Source organism: Anser anser, assembly GCF_964211835.1.
Source record: "Anser anser genome assembly, chromosome: Z".
NCBI classification, from domain to species: Eukaryota; Metazoa; Chordata; class Aves; order Anseriformes; family Anatidae; genus Anser; species Anser anser.
This window is the reverse complement of record NC_139723.1, coordinates 11,878,169-11,904,934: the sequence shown is the minus strand read 5'-3', so window position 1 is coordinate 11,904,934 and position 26,766 is coordinate 11,878,169. Positions and strand designations below refer to the sequence as shown.

Here is a 26,766-nt window from a genome sequence, read left to right as displayed (position 1 = left end):
ACTCCTCTCGATCCCAGGGAGAGGATGTAGCATAGGAGCAGAATTATCTCATGTTTACCACGGAAAACTAATTAAACTGTACCCACTACAGAAAGCGAGGAAGGAAGATAAAAGTAATTACTCTTCCCATTTTCTCTTCGCGTGGATGATGTTGTTGGTTTAACACTTGTTGAAGTGATAGGGGTAGGGACTGCGTGTTCTCAGCCTGTACTGCGTCCAGCGGTGCTGGGCTGGTGGGTTGGAAGGGCTGATCTGTGCTACTGGAATGATAATGTTAAAACTACTCAGCAGAGCTTTTGTGGCCAAGGCAATCCTCATGCTGTGGTTCCCCTTCAGCATTTTAGATGCTTGATTTAAAAGGAAACATACTAAGAAGATTTGTGAATTAATTAGATAAATGGGATTATACATCTGCTAAGAAAGTAATCTTTTCTTGTTTTTAGTTGCTTGCAGCAGTTGCCAAGGTTAAGATCATAACAGCATTTCAGTGGTGCTGGTTTGCATTGCAGTTGCTTTAAAAAGATGTAGGTTTTGGATATCTAGGGTGACATACAAGATTTTGGTTGGAGGAAGAACGTCCACTGTCTGTTCTCCCATGAAAGCACTTGCTGCATGGGGTACGAATCATGTACAACTGTCAGTTTGGTTCTTGACAGCTTTTTCCCCTACCACCTTTCCCCGTTGTGAATGGGTTTGATTTATAAAAAGTGCAGTAGGTTTGGTGGATTTCGTGTTCCTTCGAAATAAGCAGGTGGGCTGGAGCAGTGAAATTCAGACAGCCCCACTATTAAGTCAAAAGGTGATATTGGTAAATTGTTTCAAGTATGTGATTATGAAACCAGTATACGCTGGGTGCTCTCTGTGTAGCACTGACTCAGTGGAGTAAATGAAATGAACACAGGCCAAATGGCAGTTTTTTATTGCTAGTAATTAGGTAAAGGGCAGTTTGCATGTATTTGCTCTGTGTAATAAGGCAGTGATGACTGACCTGTTTGAGATTATATCCTTCATGCCCAGCTTGGGTCCTTGGGCAAGACCCTTGCATGCGTATAGCTACTTGAATCGGGGTGGAGACACTGACTGATCCAGTGGGAGTTCAGTGCTGGAGGTTACTGGGTATACCAATTCTGAAACCTTCTGAAGCTGTGTGGACAGCTAAAACAGACTTTCAGAACTAAAATCAAACCTATAGCTATGTCTGAAATGGAAGGAGCGCATGTGATGTGCAATAAGGAAAAAGGATCTTACAATATCGCCTGAAGTGTCATTCAGGAGACCGAGGAGTAAATCTTAATTTATTTCAAGGCTGCTAAAATATCAATGTTAAATTAATGATGCCTCACTACGATTCTGAAGACGTTCAAACAGTGGAACAGAAATTGTCTTAAATCATGGGGAAAAAAATAAAAACAACTAAAGCTGCTTTCTCAGGGTTTATGGCACTCTAACACATCTTGTATTTCTGAATAACTGACTGGCAAATTCTGTGGCAGTGGGTTTGCTGCTTTGACAGTATTTCAAAATAGATGGTTCTAGCTTAATAATGATAGTTTTCTGAACTTTGTGTCGCTTCTAAAATAAGACTGGCAAACAAAGTCTGCAGAAGCAAGAAAAAGCCTTACTTAAGCATAACCTGATCTGTTTCCCTACTATGTCTTCCGGCTTTAGTCTAGAAACGAAAGAAAGCTTATGTTCTATAGTTCCCTGAATAACTTGACTTGATTGTTTCAACTTGTATGCCACACAGAGGTGTGTTGCTAATGTATTTTGGGGACCAAAGAGAGGATAGGACATCTTCTAAGATGTTTTGTCTCTGGTGAACTGCATTGAACTCTGCCAGTGCGAGTTCACAAAATCTCTTAACCTGCTTCCAACTTCCTGCTTTGTTTTCCTGGTCCACAAAATTGGACTCATGGAGTCGTGTTCCAGCCCTGAGTCTCCATTGTTTTTGTATCTGCTGTCAGCAGCAATTCTAATTACAGCACCTCATTTAAATTAGTTTCTTTTTTTTAACAAGGGATCCATAGTCAGTTCGCACACAAGTTGTTCATTGTGCTGGTTCTCCAGGTATGAGTGGGAAAGATACTGCCATATCATTTAATTGATAACTGCATTAGCTGTTTTTAGCTTTTAATTATAATTAAAATGTCTGTATGTTAAACAGTATTCAATGATAAAAAACAAATTCTGCATTCATGCAGTATTTAGGTATAATTAGGCACACTATGCCTTGTCTGAGTGAAACCCAAGACTTCCAGAAACATAAATGTAGTAAAACTCCTAAAGCTAACTAAAAACATATCTAATACCCCTAGTGTGAATTGTGTGCATCTAAGGATGAAGTTCAGTTTACAAAGATACAGAAAAATCAAGTTTTCTTCTAAACAAACACCAGCTCCCTTCTCCCCCAGCAGAGCTGGTGTTTGATTTCTGCTTTTTATGAAGTCATGTTGATCTTTGGGTTAATAATATGTTACTGTAGAGCATCTGTGACCTTTTCTTCTTAAAACAACAATTCTGTTGTCCATACCTTATTGTCTTGTCCCCCTGTGTTTCTGTTTGTCCCTCCCTTGCTGCTCAGTCGATGATTTGTGTCCAGTCCTGCCCTGCTCTGCGCTGACATCCTTGCTCTTGTCCTTCTGACCTTTTTGCTTGTTGGCACGGGGCTCCTTCCTTTGGGCTGTCTTGGTTTTTCCACCGTCAGTGTCTGGCAACGGATTGACCAAAGGAGATGGATGAGCAGTAGTAATTCCCTTTGCCTTGACAGGGCTGCGTTTTTTTTTGGTTTGTGGCACTGCTTCAGAGGCAGTCCTCAGACAGAAGCATCGAGGGGAGGAGGCGTGCTATCAAGTACTGCCAGGCATAAGCGAGCTAACATTTGGATAAACTTTCCTAGAGATAATGCAAATACCTGTTTCTGAGATGAGAGGTACCCTTCCCTCTTGTTGGTAATCAAACAGAAAACTGAGAAATGTGTGCTGGAGCTCCTCCAGGAAATGGCTGGAAGATTTCTAGCACATGCAGAATGCTCTGTCTGTTCTTGGGTTTGTTTTTCTTCGCTACTCAGATGAGTCTTTATTGAACTTGAACCATTTAGGCTGAAATTTTCCATGCAGGTGAATAGTTTTTCCAGTTACGTAGCTGATGACAAACAAACCTGATCTAAAACATTGGTAACTTTAATAGTAGATTGTCATCTGTGGTCTCATCTGTGTGGAACAGAGAGTGGAGCAAGCTCATGATCTCCATTAGTAATCTTTCTGCAAAAATTCAGAGGGTTGAAAGCAAGCAAAAACAGAACTTGCGTGTTTGACCACAAAGAGGGACACTAGAGAACTCGGAGAAGTTGAACAGTTACCTGAAACTTCTGTTTGATCTTGGGTGACACTTTTATCTTCCTACTCTCTCCGCACAACCCTCTCCCCTAATCTGTGCATGGAGGTTGGACCCTGCTTTCTGCAGCAACCTTAAGGTACTTGCTGCAAGTGCTGCGTCCTTACAGCTTGTTGGGTGGCTTTTACCTGGCGAGGGAATGACAGCATTGCAGGAGAGGGGAATCTGAGGGACAGCAATGCCAAGATGTGAGGTAAAGCAGAACTGCTCATGAGGAACAGGAAAACCAACATTTAAAGACACGGACGATGGGAGGTATCAGCAAACAGCAGGGGGTTGTGCCGCCATTCAGAGGGACCTGGGCAGGCTGGAGAAATGGACCCAGAGGAACCTCAAGAAGCTCCGTCGAGGCACATGGCAAGGAATAGCTCCATGCATCAGCACTGGCTGGGGGCCGGCTGTCCGGGAAGCAGCTCTGCAGAGAAGGACCTGGGGGTGCTGGTGGACAACACATGGCCCCTGAAGCAGCAGCGTTACCTGTGGCAGCACAGAAAGCCAGCAGCTTTCCGGGCTGTGTTACTGGTTCCTATTACCTACGGACTGACTGGGATGGAGGTAGTGTGGAGGACGGAAGTTGTACATGTTGCCAATTTTAAACAACTTTAAATTTACCAGATGCTGCGTGGTCACCAGGCTTAATTTTAGATAATCTGTAGGGAAAGACAGACCTGGAGAAGGCAGGAGTTAATTTTTGAGTTATGTATAATAAAGTTGTGGTTGAGTGAGTGGTTCCAGACTAAAAGGAAGGAAAGCAAAACAGCGCAGAACCAGAAATCTGAGAGCGGTAACAATGTAGGAGAAAAGCCATGATGTTGTAGGCAGTTAGAAAGCTGTGTTTTCTTTCCTTTTTTTTTTTTAATGTTTTGAGTCAGGAGGATAAGGTACAGGTAATAAAATTTGAGGAGGCAGTGTAATATTGGAGGCTCTTAACGTGAGTGGTTTGGTAGAATCCAAAGCTAAAATTAAAGACTGTCTAGGGTAGGCTTTAAGGAGAGCAATTGTGGCAAACCTGTGGATGATATCCTCAATGTGTTGAGAAAGAGGAGTGGTGGTGGTGCAATAAATGTGACAAGTGCGCTGTTAGAGCCAACCACGTCTGCTTGGTGAATGGTTAGTGTGGAAAGGAAAGATGGAAGGCTGCAAGACTTGGAGTGTGTAAGGCATAAAACTAGGTTAAAGGAAGCGAAATGGATTGTGTTACCGGTGTAAGTGGAGGTCTTTGAGGCAAAGAAGCATCCAGCCTTGCGTGCCAGCTGCAGAGGAAGAAGCTGAGCAGTGGGATGAGGAAGAATGTATTCTGCGTGCTGGCTACCATAAGGTTATCAAGATTTCAAAAAAGTGGAAAGAAGCTGAGGCTGTATGTAACCCAAAGTTTGCCATAAAGATGTAACTTGATTAAGCAGGGTGTGTAGAGTTGTGTAGGTAGAAGGTGGTAGATGGCAATGACAAGTGACTTTAAGAGTGAATTTGTGGAATTTGTCAGAACTCCTGTGTGGCATGCAAAGTATGTAACTAGTATTTCTGGTTTGCTAGAGCACTCCTGAAGTCAAAAAAAGTCATGTTAAAAGTAGTCAAATTCACTGGGATTGTAATTTTTTTCTCATAACTGAAAGAAGTTTTGTGATTTTGATACACCTAACATTGGTCTTGCATTTTACTGAAGACTATGGTTTAGAAAAATAATTAATGTACTTTAAATATTTTGCAATAGATCAAAAAAGCCTTTAATTTTTGGTTATTGCAAGGTGAATAGTTTGCATTTTCTTAAATACGTTACTTATAGTTGATAAAGATCGAGGCTAGATTATACCTTCTCGTTCTTGGCTTGAGCTAATTCATACCTTGAGTCAAATTACTGAGGTTGTAGCATGCATAAAACAAGTCTTATGTTGTCTTCTGGGCAAGTAAGGTAAAACACGTTTACAAGCGTAGACAAATGCAGAAAGCCGCAGTGAAGTATTGTACTAAGAAAAAGGCTTAGACTGTCTTGGCAGTGCTGCTTGTAACTTTATTGCTTTGAAACTGTATTTCTTGAAGCAGTTTGACTTCACAGGTGCTCCAATGGAATAACCTTTTTTTTTTTTTATATTAATTAAAATGGCCAGATAACTAACAACACATCTCTGCTGCCAGTTGATGCTGGTAGTTGGTTTGGTCTATTTCAGACCATTAATTGTTCCCCTCTTCAGAAATACCTCTTTGAAAACCAAAGTCTGTTCGTTTTGTTAGTTTGTTGTTTTTTTTTTAACCCCTTGGTAAGGCTTCTCAGCTCTGTGTCAGCAGCATAGTCCGTGGAGAAGGAACCTGTTTAGGTAAAGAAACACCAATTTTCATGTTTGCAAGTATCCTATTTTTAAGTGCTTGTTCTGGGGTGTTGTTTCATTCTGTCTGTATAATAATGAATTCTCAGATGATTGTTGCTATGGTTCGATAATGACAGCATGCTATCCTTCATTTTGAAGAAATATTTCTCTGGCCGTATGCATACCTTGCTTGAAGCAAAATCAAGATGCTGAGAATTAGATTTTAGTCAATATGCAGGGCTATTTTTGAGGAGGTGTCTTAAGCGCTTTCTGCCAAAATAATTTTTTTAATCCTAAACATGTTTTTCTTGCAGACTTTGCTGGAGTAAGACTCAGAGGTAAAGCAGAAAGCTTTCAGACTTGTCTCCTTCATGAGAGCATGCATGGTGAAGTGAAAAATTCTTCTTCCCGTGTTCATCCTCGCAGACACGTGTTGGGCTGGGGGAGTGGAGGAAGCAGACAGGATTTTCAGGCTGCAGGAGTCTTTTGCTGGCTTTTCGCTTGCCTGACTCCACAGAACAAGGTGGTACAGCCAGTGGCTGAGATGCTGTGGCGAGGGCTGTACCCACCAACCTTTTGAAATACTAGTGAGGTGTTTCAAAATTAAGACGCTCCATGTCCCCTTTCAAACATTTTTAAAGGGGAGGTGAAATGCACAGGTTTCACAACAGCATTTCCAGGCAGATTGTTTTACGTAGATCATGTAGCAGTGAAGGAAAGAATTTTTTTTTTTTTTGAGGGTCTGTGACCAAAGTGTTGTGTGTATATTTTTGTGGCTTTTTTTGTGCAGAAGACAGATGAAACTTACCAAGATAGTTTTTCTGGTTCCCATCTGCTGAGGGAGTGGGGGGATTACTTTTCTGAAGCCTTTAATATTGTGTTGAGTATAGAAATTACTCTAATGTTTTCTTTGGAAGGTTTTCATAATTGCTTTCTTTATTGGAAAGTCTTAAAGGTCCCTTAAGACACTTGCAGAGAGAGCACTGACAGCCCTGTAGGCCAGACAAGGTGTGTAGCTTTTTTATTATCTTAGTTGATACAAGGAGGGACTGGGACCGTGTGTTCAGACTTGAGTACATTGGTGTTTGGGTGAGGTTTCTGCTTCTATTTTGTACTTTGGAAACATTTGCAAATGAGTTAATTAAAAAAAAGGGACTGTCAACCACTAAAATAAGGAAAAAAGTATTGACGCAATATGTCTTTGATTTGTTCGTGCCTTCTCTGGTCAGTCATTACTACAATTCTGTTACTTGCATTTAACTGTTTTGGAAGCTTTTGGGGAGAAGAAAATGGAAAATGATGCTGAGTGGCACAACAGGAGCAGTAAGGAGCAACGTGTCTGTAGGAAGCACATTATTTAATGTTTAGAAAACGATGTTGTCATTTAAACTTGTCCCTTATGAAATTAATAGTGATGAGCTATTTTCTCCCTACAGAATTGCAAAATAAGTCAGAAAAGCGAACTGAATTATCTCACAGTGCAAATCTTGTAAAGCTTTGTTTAAAATTTTCATACTGTGCTTTGGGGACTCGGTTCTGTGCTAAGCCCTTACTGCTGTGAGTGGTTCACCTGGCCCAGAGCTGTTGCCATCCACTGGAGGTGCCCTCATAAATAAAACACGGGATGCAGTTCTCTGAAGCTGCCTATCGCTTGTTGCAAGGAGTCTGCATCAAAAAGCGCTTCTATTTCTGTGCCTCGCTGGCTCTTAATTTGCCGCCCAAAGGGGTAATCTAAATCCACTCCTACCCCTACACCTTTCTAAACATTTCTGCCATTCTAATCTGCCTTTAGCGAGCATGTGGCTACAGGGTGACTCAGATCAGCAACGAGCTCTTTCTGTGGGATAGTTCTCAGTTTGATCAGCCGGCTGATCCAATTTATCCTGTGGCCCTGACTGCTTTATAACCACCGGTCGGCTGAGGGTGTGGGAAAGCAGAAACAGGGCATGAGTTGCTATTTTGATGGCAGCCTGCAGGTAGGCTTCTAGGAGAGCTGTGTTCATTTTAGTGCTTGCTATGATCCAGTAATGGCTGCGGTGTAGACAATGCGCGGAGCTTTTGTTAAGCACATGTTGTCGGTTCAGCTCGGCAAATTGTGCACGACCTAGGATTTGGATGGTAAAAGGGTTCCCTTTATGTTTAACTGCAACCTATTGTATGGGAGCCTGATTGTTTCCCTTTTATCTTGTGGGCGTGGGGATAAGAGAGGGGAGTAGGGAAGGAAATTCTAGATTAAAAAAGGGGGTGTTTGCTAGAGGTTTTCAGTTGAGATCTAGAGTGTTTGCTCTTACTTATTTCCAAAAGATAAGTTGTTTTTTCTTTTTTTTTTCTGCTTCAGCTTTTTTCAAACATGAAGTTAAAAAATAAATAAAAATCCAAGACCCCACCTTTGAAAAGACTGCACCACCTTATGGATTGCCTGTGCTAAATGTGACTTTTGTGATAACATGTTAAAGCTGTTCAGAAAGTGCTTCTCAGGCAGTTTCAGCTGTGTTTGAGGGCTTGAAGTTAAAAATGTTAAATTGCGCTAGATAAGATTTTTATTGTTTTGCATTGTATGGTTATACTTGTCTTCGCTGCCTGCTAATTGAGCTCCTGATTCCCAGAACAGGAAGAGCAAATTAATGTTTGTGTTCTGAAAGCATTTACCTCCTGAAAAAGTGTAATTATCACAGCCCAGGTTATACCTCATTCCGTTCTTCTACGTTTTTCGTGAGTGTGTGTGGAAAGCGTTTTCACTCTCACTGCTTTGGAGCTTGTTTCAAGTTTTTTACACCGTTTCTCTTCACTGCACCTCCCCATCACGATTTCAGTGTACTTTTTCCTAAGGGACTTCTCCCATCTCCGAGCACTCTGTCACGGCTGGGTGACGTGCATTTTATTACAGTAACAGTCACACCAAACATGACGTTGGGGTTTCCTCTTGGAAGTCTTGTTCCCCCTCTTCCCGGCAGCGCGTTTCTGCACCTTCCTCTTGCTGGGCACTTGTGTAGCTGGGACCAGTGCGCGTGTGGGCTGGCTGGCCGTGTGGCCCTGTGCCCTCTGCCTGGGATGTGAGGCCGGGAGATGACTCCGTGTCCCCTCGGTGAGGGGCTGGTCCCCACCAGGCAGGGGTGTGCGAGCTGCCACCACCTCACTTCTCTGAGGCCAAGTCTCTTCCTTTCAGCCACGCGAGGAAGAAGAGTGGCGTGCCCTGTGTGTGGCTTGTGAGTGGCAGAGACATTTTCTCCTGGCAGCTGATACTGGTTAGCCCTTTCTGGTGGGCAAGTAAGGACAGGGAGCAAGCTGCAAGGGAAGGGATGCTGTGAAGGACAACTTCTGTGACAGCCAGCTGTGGAGGAGTTTTCAGGGGACTGACCCTCATCCCTGCACATGCTTCCAGAGAAGAGGTTGTGCTCCTGGTGGCATGGGTCCTGCTCTGGCCCTGAGGCACTACATAGCCCTCCATGGGCACCTCAGCCCCTGTGGAAGCCTGCTGAAGCCAGGGGAGAAAGGAGACCATATTCCTCCTCTTCTCCTGCAATCCTGGCAGCGTGTTCACAGCCGCCTTTCCAAACACGCTCTGGAGCTTATTGTGCCATTCCCTAAGGCAGTCCAACATTAATTTGGCAGAAAACAGTGTTTTTTTTTTTTTCCCCTCCCACTTCAGGTTTAATTTTCTGTTGAAGTGAGTCGAAGCAGCTCACAGCAGGGTTGCACAGGCATCAGTACTGGCGCAATGTCTTGTTTGGCTGGCGTTGACAGAAGCAAGGGAGAGAAGGAACACCAGGGGAACCTTCTCTTTGCTGTTAGTGAAGCTGCACGATCATCTTGCCCATCCTTTCACAGTGTATGCTTGCTAAATTACATTGACAGAATGCTGACATTATGAATGGAATAACAGTTTCGTGGTGGTTTAAGTACCTCAGCTGGGTCACTGTGGGATCAGACAAGTGTCAGAACCACCATGAGAAGCTCAGCACGTCCCAGAAAAAGAGGGAAAATGAGGAGAGAGGGAGTGCCTTCTAAGCAGTAGCCTGCACCTAAACTGGTTCAGCTATTTTATGAAACTGCAGTCTAGGGGAATAAGGTTGGAAAAAGATCCAGGTGTTCAGTTCTTGCTTAAAGAAGAATTCTGTTTGCTTGTTGGGAGTGGCCACAGGTGATGTTTTCTGCTTACGGATCTGTTTTGCAGTTTTCAAATCCTTCTGCAGTCGAGGGAGGACCCTAAAAAAGAACAGTTTTAGACCTCCAAGTGTAGTATGTATGCCCATGTTCTTAAATATGGCAAACTCCTGTTTTTTACCTTTCTGCTTCCAAAAGAAGAGGAACCATCTCCCTTTTATTTCTCATGCTCTCATCCTGGATCTGGTATTCCATAGCAGATCCTGCTCTCCACAAATCCCTGTGTGAAATGATTCAGCTGACTAAGATGGAAACTGACCAGAGGGTGTGTTTATTTGTGTGAATTCAGAATTACAAGCAGGGAAAGCAGCCTCTTCCAAAAGTAATGATCTGTTAGGCTATCTCAACTGCCTGTGCAACCACAGCCTCCAAGGGATGTCTCCAGCCCTTCCCAGGCCTTGTTAGTGCTGGCTTGTAGCATTGCAGGATCTGCTGCCAGTCTGTGGCGAAGAATGATGTTTTTGCACCAAATGCATGAATTGTTAAAATAAAGTAGCTGCGGAGGGAAGGCTGAAATAAATGAATAAAGAGTTTTTTGTTTTTTTTTTTTTAACTGCTTTTAATAGCCATAGAGACCCAGCAGTCCATGCTAGCAAGCCTTTTGCATTTGCTAGAGTATTCTCCTTGCCTTAAGCGGGTGGGAGAAAAGGTTTGGTTTGGCTTGATACAGGTTAGCAAGGATTCATCATGTAGTGGGCTGCGCAGTGATAACTCAGTAGCCTGGATTTTGCCTTTCAAAGCACTTTCACCTCTGAGAGAAAAAAAATCTGGATTACTGTTGCTTCTGTGGGTTAATTGTCATGTGAAGGAGCTAAGTTTCTCCAAGTTTTGCAGATGTTCCTTGGATAATATAGGATAGAATCACAGAACCGCAGGCTGATTTGGGTTGGAAGGGACCTCAAAGCCCATCTAATTCCACCCCCCTGCCATGGGCAGGGACACCTCCCACCACACCGGACTGCCCAAAGCCCCATCCAGCCTGGCCTGGAACACCTCTTCTCCAGGCAGAACACCCCTGACTCCCTCAGCTTGTCTCCGCAGGAGAGGTGCTCCAGCCCTCTGATCATCCTCGTGGCCCTCCTCTGGACTCATTTTAATACTCTTGTGTCTTTCTTGTACTGGGGCCCCACAGCTGAACGCAGGCTCCAGGTGGGGTCTCATGAGAGCTGCGTAAAGGGGGACAATCACCTCCCTCATCCTGCTGGCCACGCTGCTTTTGATGCGGCCCAGGACACGGTTGGCTTTCTGGGCTGCAAGCACAACATGAGCCAGCAATGTGAGCTTCTCATCCACTGACAACCACAGGCCCTTCTCCTCAGGGCTGCTCTCAATCCATTCTCCTCCCAGCCTGCGTTTGTGCTTGGGATTGCCCCAGCCCAGGTGCAGCACCTTGCACTTGGCCCTGCTGAACCTCACGAGGTTCGCACAGGCCCACCTCAGGCCTGCCCAGGTCCCTCTGGATGGCAGCCCTTCCCTCCTGCGTGTCGGCTGCGCCACACGGCTCTGTCATCATCGGGCTTGCTGAGGGTGCACTCAATTTCACTGCCTCTGTCACCAACGAAGACATTATGCAACATCGGTCCCAGTACTGGCCCCTGAGGAACTCCACTGGTCACTGATCTCCACGCTGGGCTCTTGACCACAACCCTTTGAGTGTGACCGTCAGTCCAATCCTTACCCACCAAGTGGTCCACCCTGCTGCTTTTCTCTTTGCCAACCCGCTCCCGGCTTCAGAGTGTAGAATACATTTCACAGCTGTGTTACCTAAGGATCACAGGCTGATGCATTTAACGTGACAGTGTGAAAGGTGCCCAGGTAACCTGGCTGCTGGTCATTCACACTCAGGACCTGAAAGTGCCTTAAATATTGCTTTACCAGCACCTGTTTTGGAGTTCAAAGCTGTTACTGATTCCTTGGTGTAGCAGTGCTTTTCTGCAGCTTACTGCATTAAGCAGGGGTAGAGAAAAAATCTATTAAGCAAGTACATCTGAGTAGTGTCTTTGTGGCTGCTCTGGGTTAATTTCAATGCAGAATAATATACGTGATACAAACTTGGAAGGGACTGCCTTCCTTTATTGTTTTTACTGCTATACATGCTCTGTGGTAACAGACCACTGTGATCATAAGACCTGTCTGAGAGCACTAAACCACCGTAAGTACAAGTTTGTGCTCAAAAGTATTACTTCACTTACTAATTCATCTTAACCTTACTGTGTATGGTCTGTAGCACATGGCTTCATTTAGAATAGATCTGCATTGAAAATGTTGTTCTAATTTGTCCTAGTATTTTGTCTGCCCTGTTAAATGCTAGCCCTGAGTATTTTAATTTATTTCCCGTAATGGTTGATCAGTTTCTCCGGTGATGATAGGTTTTCAGCTGCAGCGCTTCCATTCTTGTTCAGGTTATGTCAACCCACAAACAGTCCGTATCGGTGTAAAATGCTGCTGCTGCTTCAGTGTGGCGTGACAAGTAGCGGGTGATCTGACGGCTTGCTTGTAGGATGGCGAGCTACAGGCGGTGCGACCCTACTGAACTGTGCTCTGTTAAAATTCCCTGTCTGTGGTGTTGTGTAGCTGGATGGATCCTGGTAACGCCACATGCCTCCTTTGCAGGTTTTCTAGGGCTTCCCTGACTCGCAGCACGTGTAGGCTCTTCTTTATGTAATTCAATCACCCGTGTGGTCCTGCATGTCAGCATGGCTTGTGCTGTGACGCCTGGCGAGGTTCTGCAGTTCTGTCACTTGCTGCTTATTCTCCGTCACAGTCCTGCCACAAATCTTTCTTCGTTTTTTGTCTTCTCCTTACCTCTCTCCATTCACTCTTCTCTTCCCTTCATTTCTTAAGGATTTTGCCTTGGTATGCAAAGCTTATGTGTGCATTGATACAGTCCATTTAAAATGGATTTTTTTTGTTTTTTTGCCTTATGTACCTCTTATTCTTCCTTTTCAAAGTTGCATTATTTGCTCTCCCTTCATACCAGACTTAACAGCAAACAAGGGCATTATGTTTATGTGAAAATTGGCAAGGAAACCATTGTGGTAGCTTTCTGAACTGGTAAAACTATTACCTTCCTTATTTCGGTCTGACTGTCCCTTCTCTGTTAATTGTTCTGCAAGACTATTTTGGTTCACCTCTGCAGTGCCCAGGCTCAGACTTGGTGACAGCGTGAGGACATCATCTTTGTCTTTCTGTCTTCTGGGCCATGCGGTTCTCTCTGCGCTGAGCCTCTGGTGTCCAGCTGCAAAACTAGTTTAAAGGAGCGTGCTGTGGAAGCAGATGAAATAACACGTGAGGATGTTGCTGTCCTGTTTCAGGAAAAACTATAAAGAACTACTGGAATCTCTTAGTGGAGCTTCTTAGTAGATCAGTAACTTCCCTTGATCAGGCACATTCTTCAGGAGCAAGCTGCTTAGGAACATGACCTCTTGTTTTGCCATTTAACCGGGATGAGTTGCACTCAGTGGACAACCACCCTATTCTCTTTTTTAGGCAGCATCTTGTGAATTGTGAAGTGTAAAAATTTTTAATATAAAATATTATTTCAGTCTGAGTACTAAGCATGTTTTTAGAGAAAACTGCAGCGTACAGTAGATTAGAACTCATTTTGAAAAGATTGATATTGTAGTAATTTGCAAATGTTAAGTTTCAGCAAATACTTTTTTTCTGCTGTTACTTAGATTACATATTTACTTCATTAAAATTTTATTGTGTTCTGGCCCGCTGAGATCTTAGAATTTAATTTTGCATTAATTCACACAAGAGTGTAGAATTAAACATTCATGATAGTGAGTTGTGGCATGGTTTTAAATTTTACTTTGTATATTTATTGCTGAAATATTAGTGATAGTCTAGATTTTTTTCTCAGTTTATCCATGCTTCTGACCAAGTCTGGTATCTAATTTTTAGGATATTTATACTACAGTTGATAGCCATACTTTTCTCGGACATGTTTAACTGTTGATTCTGCTGATCAGTTTTCCCCCGTGCTTTCAGCTTGATTTAAGTTTTGCATGATTTAGTATAGGAAAAATAACATGACTTTTTTTTTCTTCTATTGTTTACAGTAAGTTGTTTTTCTGGTTATCCCATTGTAATACCAATAATTCTTCATACTATATAGGAAGGCAGGAAAATCTCATCTCCTGTCTAGATTGCAAAAAGTGATACTTTCACTGTTCAAAATGCGTACTGCTTGGAAGTTTATCTGAAATATATAAAAAGTTGAACAAGGTTGAATTTAACCTATTCAGCACTAAAGTTCTTTGGACATTGCCTCTGACATGTCAACTGTCATCAGGTCTAAAAATGCTGACCAAACCAAGCTTTGTAGCAGTTTTAACTTCCAAATTTCTTGGTGTTTACTGTATTTTGAATAGAGTTCTCTAGCATATTTACATTTTTTTATGGTGGTATGTTATTTCTCTTACAGACGTCTTCACCTAAATAAGAAAGCTACAGATAAACAGCCGTATAGCAAGCTTCCTGGTGTTTCACTTCTCAAGCCGTTAAAAGGTGTGGATCCTAATCTGATCAACAATTTAGAAACCTTCTTTGAACTGGATTATCCCAAAGTACGTATAATATTTACAGTCTTTCCTCTTCTGCCTTCTAAACTGATATCAATTGTTTGTGCTAAAACTATTCAACTTGATTGTATAGTGAGTTGTTCTTCCTTCCACAGCTAATGCATAATTACATGTTTTATGTGTTCCAGACAATATTTATTGCTCTTAAAAAAGCTGCTTATGAAGAAACATGACTAAGACTTGGGAATAAAACATACTCTAGACATTAATAACAAAGAATTGCTCAATGTTGAGATTGTCCTATATAAACAACTGTTGAGGTGCACAGTCTCCAAGCCACTTAGCCACTGCTGGAAAATAAATAATTAATAAAAGCTTCCATTTGCTCTTGAACACTGTTTGACTTTGTAATATTAGTGATAAGTAATATAAGTGATAAGTGTCAGAGTCTGTCCTTGCTTTAAGGACCGTACAGCATAAAGGAGAAATGCTTGCTGCATCCTTCGCTACTTGGTTTATGCTACTATGTGTGGAAAACACGCTATTCCTACTACATATCAAGATTTTGAACTCAGGAGATATAAAGACTTTTTTTCTCAGTTTTTCTCAAAACCATTTCTGATACTGTTCCTTCATGTGTAGAAGGCCAAAGACGTGGGTAAGGTGTACAGTGAGTTTTTGTTGTGTATCCTACTTAGGAGTGAGTTCAAAGCTCTGTCTGGTAGGGTTTAAAAAAAAACACACAACAACAAACAAACAAACAAAAAACAAAACAAAAACGAAAGCAGAAAAAAACAACAAAAGACTTGGAATGTACTAAAAATTGGATTGTTCTTTTGTAATGACATCCATGGCCTTTGAAAAGCTTGAGGCATGCAGGTTTGAATCCTTTGACTCACTGAAAAGCGCAATAAAGGTTAAGTGTAGCCAAAATAAATTAAAGCACACTTGAGGCATTCTCATATATGCTCGTATATGCTAATGTTGCAAACAATGCAGAAAGGTTGCAACAAGACCTTAAGATGTTCTGTGACTTTAATGAGCATCCGAATACTTGACTACAAATACAATTGTTTTTACCTACTATGCATGTTGAAATTTTGGCAGAAATTTCCCCATTCCTGTTATATCCAAATGAACCTGATTCTAATGTTTGTGTAGATAAGCATCTTCGTATTTCTTCTGCTTTAGTCATATACCTTGTATCTTTTTAATCTGTTACTGCACACAAAGACTATTTACTGTGAAAAAGAATTTTTCTCTGTACAAATGTTGGCATGTCAAAGCTTTTTGTTCTTTCTCGTTGAATTTCTTTCAGACTGTGAATATAGAAATGTCATTGCAACTGTGGATGGAAGATTAATTTTACAAGTTACCAGCAAAAATAATTGTTCTTTTGCTTATTTAATTGAATCAGCAATAAAGCGCTAATTTCTTCAGTTGGTAATTTTCATGATGTACAAGATGTCAGGACCATTTTATAATAATGGAAGGACCTGCCTGCTTAATGAGACAGGTCTTTCACCTTTTAAATTCAACTTTTTATGCTGGTAAAAATAATAGGAAACAAATACTACTGACTCTTTCGGCTAACAGGCTTTAAGCTTGCACTCTGAGACATAAACGTGCTTGTCTGGTAGTCTGTAGTGCTAGACCAAGTCTTACTAACTACCACTTACTGTTTAATGACTTTAAGTTTCCACAACATTCTGAATGAACTTTTGATTGCTGTATTTTTGTCTCTATCTCTTTTTTTTTTTTCTTGAAAGAATGTATTTATTCCATTTATTTCATCCAATACTGTAAAAACATTACTTCTTACTGAATGGAAACATCAGAGATGGTTGTCACTGAACTCAGACAGCTCTTGAGATTCAGGTTAATTTTTGATTACATAAAATAAACTTCAAGTAGGTGTTAAAACAGTGTGAGGGAGAATGAAATAACCATCTTGATCAGTAGTTGGAACTTCTCATTTGGCACAGAAATTGTAAATACGATTCAACAACAATATTGTTCTTAAGCTGAATTTTTAATTTTTGGTCTGTAAAAATGGCCCCTAGGTATCTTGATCAGAGATCTAAATTTTCTGAATGTCATTCTTTGTATGGAGCACTATTAACTTCTTGTAATACTTCAGCCATTTGACCAGGGAGAGGGGAAGGTTATGTCAAGTAAGGAGCATTTAGGGAATCTCTTGCAAATGCAGAAACAAATATCTCCTTTAAAGCTTGTAAAGTTGTCTCAAAACATTAGGTTGAGTGATTCTTAAAATGCAATTTTTTCACCCTAGTGTCTGTAGTTCATGTAATAAGCATGTAGATTGACTGCTGAAACAGCTACATTTTTCCTTTAACACTTAATAGTTTTTCTAACTGTTTTTCTGTTGATGAGGAAAATACATATATGGCAAGATGCATGTCCCTGAGCTTTATTATGTGCTTAGGTACACATTTACTGGTCTCAAAGGATTATCTTCTGTGCATCTACATCTACATTATGCATCTACAAAGTAAAGAAGAGGAAGATGCAGTTTGGTGTACAATAAAGCTTGTGTTAATATCATCCGGGGTTCTCTTAAGGGTATAAAAAGAACCCAGCCTGTGTGAATTCCATTTTTAAGTGTCTTCCTTGTTTTGACATGCAAGCATTCAGAGTATTACAGGCTCTATTGGTAAAGATCATATTCCAACACATTTCTGACGTACTGCATTTTGGGAATTAATGTATGTTGACAGAAAGGCAAGATACAGATTGCTTGGTCTGCTGTGGAAGCTGATGCTTTCATGGCTTGTATCATCATTTCTTTAAATATTTTGTGTGCTGTAATTTCATAAAGTGTAAACTCAGGTTTAAGATTCATACGTGAGCAAAAATAGCAGTGAAACAAAAAATATTACCCTTTGTGTGTACCAGAATGTCTTGTTTTGTGTCCAGTAAAAACTTTTCCAATAACAGGAAAATGAATGTTCTTAATGACAACAGCTTACAGGGACACGGGCTTGGGTTCTTTTCACAAGCATGTGGTTGCACATTTAAAAAAAGTCTTATTTAAATGTAAAACAACCCGGTTAGTTTTTTTCAATTCTATAGCAGTGCTCTGTATTTTTTCAGTTTGGTGTGCCATTAAGCTTTATTCCCTCAGCTTAACTGATATTGTGTGTGTGTGTAAAAAAACCATTTGTGTACACTTCCGTTTTTCTCTTTTTTACTAGTATGAAGTACTACTCTGCGTACAAGATCATGACGATCCAGCTATTGATGTTTGCAAAAAGCTCCTTGGCAAATACCCAAATGTTGATGCTAGGCTGTTCATAGGTAAGCATTGCAGATCTGGGGTGGGACTCTCGCTTGAAAAATCTTTTTAGGCCTTCAACTCCTTATATAGTATTCTGCAATAAACAGTTGTCTTGTTCTGCCAGTGTTGGTTCTGTAGCTTAGTCATCTGTTTGAGTGGAGTATAGAATTAATTTTGTATTCACCATTTGAGACCTTGTTTTAAAAACAAACAAAACCAAACTGTAGGAAGAAGCATTTGTGCAAGCCCCTCCTCGCCCCCCAGCTTTTTTCTACTAAATCTGGAATTCATCGGTTCAAATCCTATCTCTGTGCTGAACTAAATATGCAGGAAGTTACTTAATGTTGTGGGTGTATTTGAGCTTGAGGTGCTACAATAATCCTTTTTCATCAACGTAGAGACTGTGAGGCTATTTCTTCACTTTCTGATTATATCAGAGGAAAGGAATAAGGTGTATTGGAACTAAATACAAGTTTTACTACAGAACTATAATGTTTCTCTGACATGAAATAAACTGAATCATATCTGTTAGGAGCAAAATGTTGTCTCACTTTTTTTGCTCCTGTTCTGTTTTTTTTCTAAAATTACCCTAGAGCATAATGATCATGATCAGTAGTAGCACACAACATTGACCTTACAGAATGTAGTAACAAGCTTTTTAGTTCTACTGTCTTTTCAATGTCATTAACCTTATTAGCCTGCCATTTTGAGGAAGCATTTGAATCCTTTTCCTTTTTAACCCTCTGCATAATTGTAGTGAGCTAAAATATGGAAGTGAAGGAATGCTTAAAATTGAAATCCTTTCTATTAAGTTGGACTTAAAGAATTGAAAGGTTACTTTATTCTGTTTCAGTTAACGCATCTAAGTATGTGGATTACTGAACCTAGATTCTAAAAAGCATGCATTTTGTGTATGATGTCTACGTTTTTTTAGGTGGCAAGAAGGTTGGCATCAACCCCAAAATTAACAACTTAATGCCTGGCTATGAAGTTGCCAAATATGATCTGATATGGATCTGTGATAGTGGAATCAGAGGTAGGTGGGTGTTGTAATGTGCTGGCAGTTGTATTGCCCTTACTCCTGTAAGCGAGCAGTTGTGGGGAATTGTATTAAATGAGAATAGAAATAGAAATTAAAAATATTGGAATTTTGGAAAAATATTTTCACAGAACAAAGATGCTTCATCTCTAAAAGGTATAAATACCATTAAAAAAAAAGTTCAAACTGCTTTCATTCTGTTTGTTGTTGATCATAATAATGTTAATCATAATTACTATTTTATTGACACTGTTGCCCCAAAGTACTGCGCACTGAAGTGTACCTGCTCTTCATAATAAAATTAATCACTGTATTTTTTATAGAGTATCCTCCTGCTAATGACAGAACTGTTCAGTGAATTGTTTTCTCATTTGTCACTTAGTCACACCAGACACACTGACGGATATGGCCAATCAGATGACTGAGAAAGTAGGCCTGGTCCACGGGCTTCCCTATGTTGCAGACAGACAGGGATTTGCTGCTACCCTGGAACAGGTCAGTGTAATAATTTGTTATTTTTTTTTCCCTAATACACCGCTGGCTGACTAAAAGTTGTGTAGTGCCTTTTGCAGCTTTTAAGCGAAGGGATGTTTCATTTATTTTTAGCTGCAGTTACACTTCAGACTATCTAGGATAACGTTTAAATGTTTGAAAATTCAACCACAGTGCTAAACATTGATTCAGTATTTAAGTTTGCAATTCCAAGAAGGAATGCAGGATTTTATTTTAAAGTTAATTAAAACTGGAAACTTCTTCACTGCTTACTCAGAAAAGGCTATTCATTCTATTTTTCCTTTTGAATAGGAGTACAAAAATGGCTGTATGTCAGAAAAGTCCTTTTCATACAGTGTCTTATTTACAGCTTAGCTTATAAGCAGAGCCTTTGAGTACAGAACCTAAGCAAGGTATATATCCTATTTTCAGATAGTAGTCGCTCAGCTGAAAATACCAGAAAGCTGAGAGGGATCCTGAACAGGAAGTAGTCTTGTTTGTTTACTAATACTCAATATATTAGTAAGAATGGTTTTCTTACAGGAACTTTTCCATTTCCATTCGATTAAATCCATTTAGATTTTCAACATCTACAGCTGCATGTAGCAGGAAGTTCCACAGTTAAAACCACCACCACCTTGTTCACTCTGAACTTCGTTCTCCTGTAGTGTATTTCATGTCTCCTAATGCTTCTTTTGGAAGAGAAAGTGAACAGTTGATTCCTGTCCAACATCTTCATATCACTTATGTTATCTGTCCTATTCTTCCCTCTCTCCATTCTCAGTAAGTTCTCTTTTGTAGAATGAAGAGGTTGAGTTTTCTTGTTTATTCCTTTTGTCTCAAGGCAAGTGATTTAATCAATTATCTTTTATTCTAAGCTGGCACAAATGAGGCATTTTGGCCCTGAGTCTAACGTTAGTCAAAGGCAAAAATATGAGAGACAAAAGTGCAGGGAAATTCAGTGGAGAGAGAGCAGCTTATGTGACTTTTTTTCTGCAGCAGAAAGTCTGATTTGATTTTCTTAAGGGAGCAAGAAGCAATAGCATGAAGTACTTAGTATTGCTGTTAATCTCCTTAGTACAGTGTTTCATCTCTTGCTACTGTATTCCTGGAAGAGCTTTTTTTTCCCATATCCAGTGTGCTATAAGATCAGCATGGCTCTTCTTGAATGAGTTAGTGTATTAGTAAGACCATCAATGGGAAAAAGTAGTGAGAGGTGCTAATGCTCACTACTAACTGTCTTTTTGTAGAAAATTGCTGGTTCTATATTGGATCTTACAAAGATACAACTTGCTTACAATCTGAATTTTTATCTTCCCTATTTCTTCTTGCATTTACATTAAATAAACAAAATTCCACTGGTTCTATACAACCATATAGTAAGCTTCTTTGAAAATGTATGCAGAAATTTACTTGATGTTTACGAGGAGGCAGCATATCTTTTTTCTATAACCAAGTAGTCTATTAATTTTAATGATTGGTAGTATGATTTTAGTATGTACTTCCTGAGAACAACCTCTATTAATTAGAAATTAAATACCAAATTTAATATGGTAGTTCAATACATTGATTTAATGAATAGCTTAAATTTATAAAAACAGCACATATCACTGTTAGATTTATTAGTTTTGGTGATAGGTTAGATTTCTTATATGGGTGGTAAAGACCTTTCCAAATAGATCATCGTAATTGGCCATGTCTAGATTTCTTTTTTTCTTCCAAGCACTTATGGGAGAAAGTTGTGGGTAGTACTTGCATAAATACAGGTAGATCTTTAAAAGTCTTATTTATCTTGTTTTTGCAGGTTTATTTTGGAACTTCACATCCGAGGTCATATATTTCAGCCAATTTAACTGGCTTTAAGTGTGTGACAGGAATGTCATGCTTGATGAGGAAGGATGTCTTGGATCAAGCTGGAGGACTGATAGCTTTTGCACAATATATTGCGGAAGATTATTTTATGGCCAAAGCTATAGCTGACCGGTAAGATGACTGGACATTGCTTATTACTTTAAGTACAGTTTTAATTCTTTTTTTACATTACATATTGTATATATAGGCAGTCGAGTCAGTTTCACATGTATACAGCAAACATGTTTTACAAGTGCTTTGTCCTGTCAGTGTATTCTTGGAGAAATAACTAAGTCACATTGCAGTCTATTTCTTTAGGAAAAAGTTTCAGAGAACTTGGAGTAAATATTATTCAAGTGGTATTTGCTACCTTCCAAGCAAGAGACTTGATAAAATCTGCTCCATTTTTTTGCTTTATATATAATAATGTGGCATATATACCAAAGAAACTTTCCAAGTCTAATAAAATTCTTAGATGTTTGTTCTAGAATTGCTCTTTGCATTTCTTATTTGCTCTTTTTTTAATACACATTTATTTTTCAGGGGCTGGAAATTTGCAATGGCCACGCAAGTTGCAATGCAAAACTCTGGTTCATATTCTATTTCTCAGTTTCAGTCCAGAATGATCAGGTAAAATTTTAATTTTTACTTCTCCCTCTCACCTCTTACTTGCTTCTAATGTGGAAAACTTAAATGATGAGAGCAAAACTTCTATCAAACTAATTTGATGTAATATCCAGAATGATGAAGTTCCAATGCATGGCTTGAAGTACTCTTCTTGTTGGTGTTGAAAGAGATGTGCTGGCTTTCCACAGAAGTAGGACTAAGATATGAACACTTTTTTTTAAATGAAACTGAAAACCTTAAAAAAAAAAAACAACCACACAACACTTTAATACCTTTTAAATGCTATGCACAGTATCTTTGAAGGGGAGATTTTTTGCCATGCTTAATTTGGAGGTGTACTTTAAATGTGATTAAACTAGCATTGAGAAAGACCCTGTTGGCTCATCAGCTGATGAGCCTGTAAAAGAGACATAAGGAATTGTGTATAGTTGGAACTGATTTATTTATTTTTCCTAGGTGGGCCAAACTGCGAATTAATATGTTGCCTGCTACAATAATCTGTGAGCCAATCTCAGAGTGCTTTGTTGCCAGTCTAGTTATTGGTTGGGCAGCTCATCATGTCTTCAGATGGGATATAATGGTATTTTTCATGTGTCATTGCTTGGCATGGTTTATATTTGACTACATTCAACTAAGAGGTGTTCAGGTATGTAGCACTTTTTTCAAAGGTTATGAAAGTTTTTAGTGCCAACTACTTCAGCAAAAAGATAAATGTGATTATAGTGACAAAATATTTGACATTGTCAAGGAAATACCAGGTCAAATACCACTACCCCTACCCATCTTCCAACTTTAGTTATAGTAGCATGAAAGGAGGGTGTGAGTGTGCTTGTTTGTAATCTTGTTTTCTGAGTGCACCTACCTCTACATAGGCTCTGAAAGTTGGCTTCTCTCTTGCGTTTATCTCTTTTGCATTTGTTTCCAGTCTGCTCTGCCTCAGCATGTCCAGAATTTTTAAGCTTTTTTTTAAGAGTCCAAGAACAGCAGTTTTGTGGGATGTTAGTTTTCTTCCTTTCTTAGTTGTTCTTTTGTCTTGTATGACTTGAAGCTTATATGTATATTTCAAGTATATAATTACTTAGTTTTACTCTATTTTGATACTGAATAATGGACTTACTGTACAGATGTAGTCTTCTAAAAATAAAATTCTTCCATCACTGGAAGAAGTGACACCTCAGCAAAACGTTGAATATAGAAGGATGTCACAAATCAGTACAGCATTTGCTGTCCTAATGCTGTAGTTCTTTAAACTATTTTTTCTGTGACCATATTCCATCTAAATCTGATCCACAATTACTTGTGTATACACATTTATCAAATAGCTCTCGTTATGAAAAATATTCTTTTTTAGCCTTAGCAATTACTAGAAAGATAAGTTGGTTCTGCTGTTGATTTTGTAGAACACCAACAGCCAGGTTTCACAGTCCCCTTTCTGAATCCTCATCTCACCATGCGTGACACGTACATGGAGTAGGAAAAGAGCTTTGTGCCTATTCTTCCTCTTCTGAAGTCTCCTCGGTTTCCAGCTCTGCATGTGGCTGGAAATTCTCAAAGGAACAGAAAAGGCAGAGGCTCTAAACTCTTTTTAATCCCATTTTTTTTCTGAGGCCAAAAGCTTGGGTTTTTTTTGAATTTCACTCTCCTGGGAAATTGCAGTATACTTCTCTCATCTAGATGCTGCTGTTCTGGGGTCTGTGGCAAAAACCTAGTGCCTGCTTGAACACAATTTTACAGAGCTTCACAAGGGAAAAAAAAGTATTTATGCTTTTCCTTGCCTTTTGCTCTACATAGAAGTCATTCTTTGAACCTTGTGGGTCATTCTGTCAAGCTTTGCATGTTTAACATGGGTAATATTTTGAACAGGAAAACTTTCTTGGATTCTAAAAAGTATGCTATTGATAATATAAATCTGTCCAGTAAGCTGTAGTATAGAGTTATCTGTAACACAAGTGTTTTAATTACTTCAAAATTCCTTTTGAATAGTATGTTTAAGTATTTGTTCTTATGTTCCTAGGGTGGTGCTTTGTGCTTTTCAAAACTTGATTATGCAGTAGCTTGGTTCATCAGAGAATCCATGACAATTTATATCTTCCTATCTGCTTTGTGGGACCCCACTATTAGCTGGAGGACAGGACGCTACAGATTACGTTGTGGAGGCACTGCAGAAGAAATCCTTGATGTATAGCCACAGCTTTGTAACTGTGAATGTCAAAAGAGAAAGGGGATCAAAAGTATTATAAATTGTTTATATAAGTACTTTTAAGAAAATCTACCTTCAGTAGTTTTATTACTTGTATGTTTTGGTATCTGTTCTTTAATTTATTTTTGCATGGCACTTGCATCTGTGAAAATACATCTGTAGTTTTGGCCAAATGGTACCTTGCTCCTATGTACAAATAGAAATGGTGAGAATTGGTCCTGACATCTATTTGCTATGTGAATGCTCTGCAGTAAACTAATTAAAAAATATACATATATCCTCCTGGATATGAACAGCTTCTTACTCCGTGGTGTGCTGGCCTAGGAAAGCCAGGGGTCACATAGCTATTGTCCAGCTGGATTGCACAAGGCTGCACACGGTAAAATCACAGAAAAAGTATGTCTGATTTCTGTCATATCCCACTAAATTGAACCAGTAATAGGACCTCGGGAAAGAAGCTCTTAAATGCTTTATGCCTACCTCTTGTAGTTGCTGCAGAACAAAATGAATGGAAAGGTAAAAATGCTTTGCAAAAACAAGCTAAAGTAAAGCTGGAGTCTTGTGTTTATATGTATATATGAAATACTTGTCATTGCAATGAACCAAAAGTGGACTGAGTTTGATAGAATGCGTTGAAAGGAATTATTAGACAGTCATGTATTGTGAGCATCTTTTGGCCAACTCTGATCTGGTTCGGTCTTGAACCTTGTTAAGCACTGTGCTGTAACTAGCCTAGCTGGTCCCCTTCACTACTTCCATCCTTTTATAAGGGGTGTTTTGTGTGAGTGAATGCTTTTGGGGGGGGCGGGGTGGTCACTAGGGAGTGGAAAGGAACAGAAATACATTTCAGAAACATTTCACATGAGCTATTTTCTTACACACACAATGTCTTAAGAATGTAATTTCATGATGCAGGTATTTAATAACTTTTTAAAGTGAACATACATACCTACACTAGTATCATAATTAAGTATTCAATTGCAGTAGATATTGTGAATATATTAAAGGGCTGAGTGAGTTTGCTGTTACTGATTAAAATTGTAATCTTAATTTAAATATCAAACTAAGTCTGCTCTTGGCTTTTTGCCTACTACTGTTAGTCTAGCCTTTAAATTGGACTTTTGTATTCCAGTGGTATGACTAAAAAGTCTAGATTATAATGCATGCCGTGTTTTCTGACCCCTTCCCTGTAGCTTGGTTTCCAACCTCATTGTGAGACTTCCTAATTTGTGGTGAACTGGACTTGTTTTCTTTGAACTTTTTAAATTAAAAGTAAAACAAAAAACACAGCAAAGCTAGAGAGGGATGTTGCATAAGCCTTTTGTTTTCATAATTGTATTTATGCTACTTTACTTCAGATGGGATAGAATATTGCCACCATGAATGTGAGCTGTTAATTACAAGGCTAAAGCCAACAAAGCAGCTTTAAAAGTTGGATTATAATGTGTAGCATATTAGCAATAATGATGTGTATTTATAAAAATGGATACTTTCACCTTACTGAGCCAATCCCTTAATTGTCATATGCTATACACTAGCGTAACGTATATGTATGTGTTAAACATACTCTGGGCCAAAATGCTTTATCCACCTTAATATTTCTTTTGCCTTATGATACAATGGAACTTCTTTTAATGGGCATTTCTATATGAACAAAGGCTTTTGATGCATGCTTCATTCTTTTCATGTGAATCAGGAAGAAACTCTTCCTGAGGAAAGTTGCACACTGAAAGCTAGTCTAGTTGTGACCCACGAAAACATTGTTTTTAAGAGTTTCTACATAGTTGAATTTTGCTGACAATGTTTGTATCTTTGTTTTATGAAGTTTGATGCGATTCATTGCGCTGTTGAAGTGAAGCATAGCTTGCAACTTAGCATTATGCTGATTTCTATGCAGGCAATGGAACAGAAAACCAAAAAAGGCTGAACAGGCTTCATTTTAAAAATGTAAGTGGGGATAATTGTTTAACGGGTGCTTTTGTATTAGTAGAGCCATTTTTGGTCAAGAAAACTGAAGCTTAAGGAAATAGTTTAATTTGGGTATTGTCTGGTTGATTATGGAATGGAATCCAACACTGTCAGATACTGTAGAAGATGCTGCAACAGAACTTTTTAAAGTTAAAAATGGCTAATGTAAAGTTGTGTTGATATACAGATATGTAGAATGTACCATGTTTATTTAAAATCATTGTCTTGTTTTTTCTTTTATTTAAAAATAAATTTTGAATACAATGTTTGGAATACATCCTTTTTGCATTTTGTTCAATGGCATTGTAACAAGGCAGCTTTGACAGAAAGTGTTTATGGCAGTTTTAATGGGTTTAATTTCTAATTCATCTTTACTACAATAAATGGGTCTGCTGTTCTTAGTGTTTTTTTTTTTTTTTTACACCTATACCATCTGTTTTGGATTTTACATTTTGCTGAAATTACCTCTCATGTGCTTAAATCCTTTGAGCTATCCTTACCTTTTTTTTAGAATAACTTCAGTGTATGAAAACTTCATAACTGAACAGATAGAAAACTATCTATTGTAACTAATCAGGCTAGATTAAGACTTTATAGATAGATGTCTTTGCTTTAAAACTTGGAGAAATTGAGGAGTAGCATTCATACTTTGCTTTGAGGTACTACTGCTGAGAAAGCACTCTGTGCATGTGCTGTCATCTGACTGGTCTCTTCTCTTCCTTAATACATTCTCTAATACCAGTTTTCATGCAAATCTTAATAAGAGACTGTGCACAATAGAGCTGCTGGAGTCTGGGAGGGATGGTGGAAACAAACACCACTGGAATCATCTGATAACTGGTTATAGAAACATAAATATTCCTGAATGCATTTTGTGCTCAGTGCAGCTGCACAGCACAATACTT

General features: G+C 39.3%; 1 protein-coding gene across 2 annotated transcripts in view; it reads left to right on the top strand.

The window, feature by feature from the left end:
• Positions 1-26,125, top strand: part of UGCG (UDP-glucose ceramide glucosyltransferase) — a 28,677-nt gene extending 2,552 nt beyond the window's left edge. Inside the window, exons 1-9 of one of the 2 annotated variants that reach the window (XM_083818206.1) lie at positions 7,644-7,672; positions 14,290-14,431; positions 17,602-17,704; positions 18,619-18,720; positions 19,106-19,218; positions 21,020-21,198; positions 21,610-21,696; positions 22,150-22,339; positions 23,708-26,125. In XM_083818206.1, coding sequence (XP_083674332.1) covers positions 7,659-7,672; positions 14,290-14,431; positions 17,602-17,704; positions 18,619-18,720; positions 19,106-19,218; positions 21,020-21,198; positions 21,610-21,696; positions 22,150-22,339; positions 23,708-23,878 — 1,101 coding nt within the window. In that variant the 5' untranslated portion in view covers positions 7,644-7,658 and the 3' untranslated portion in view covers positions 23,879-26,125. Of the gene's footprint in view, positions 1-7,643; positions 7,673-14,289; positions 14,432-17,601; positions 17,705-18,618; positions 18,721-19,105; positions 19,219-21,019; positions 21,199-21,609; positions 21,697-22,149; positions 22,340-23,707 lie in introns of those variants that run through there. The other variant, XM_083818205.1, reaches the window with a different exon arrangement.
• The last annotated feature ends 641 nt before the right edge of the window (positions 26,126-26,766 follow it).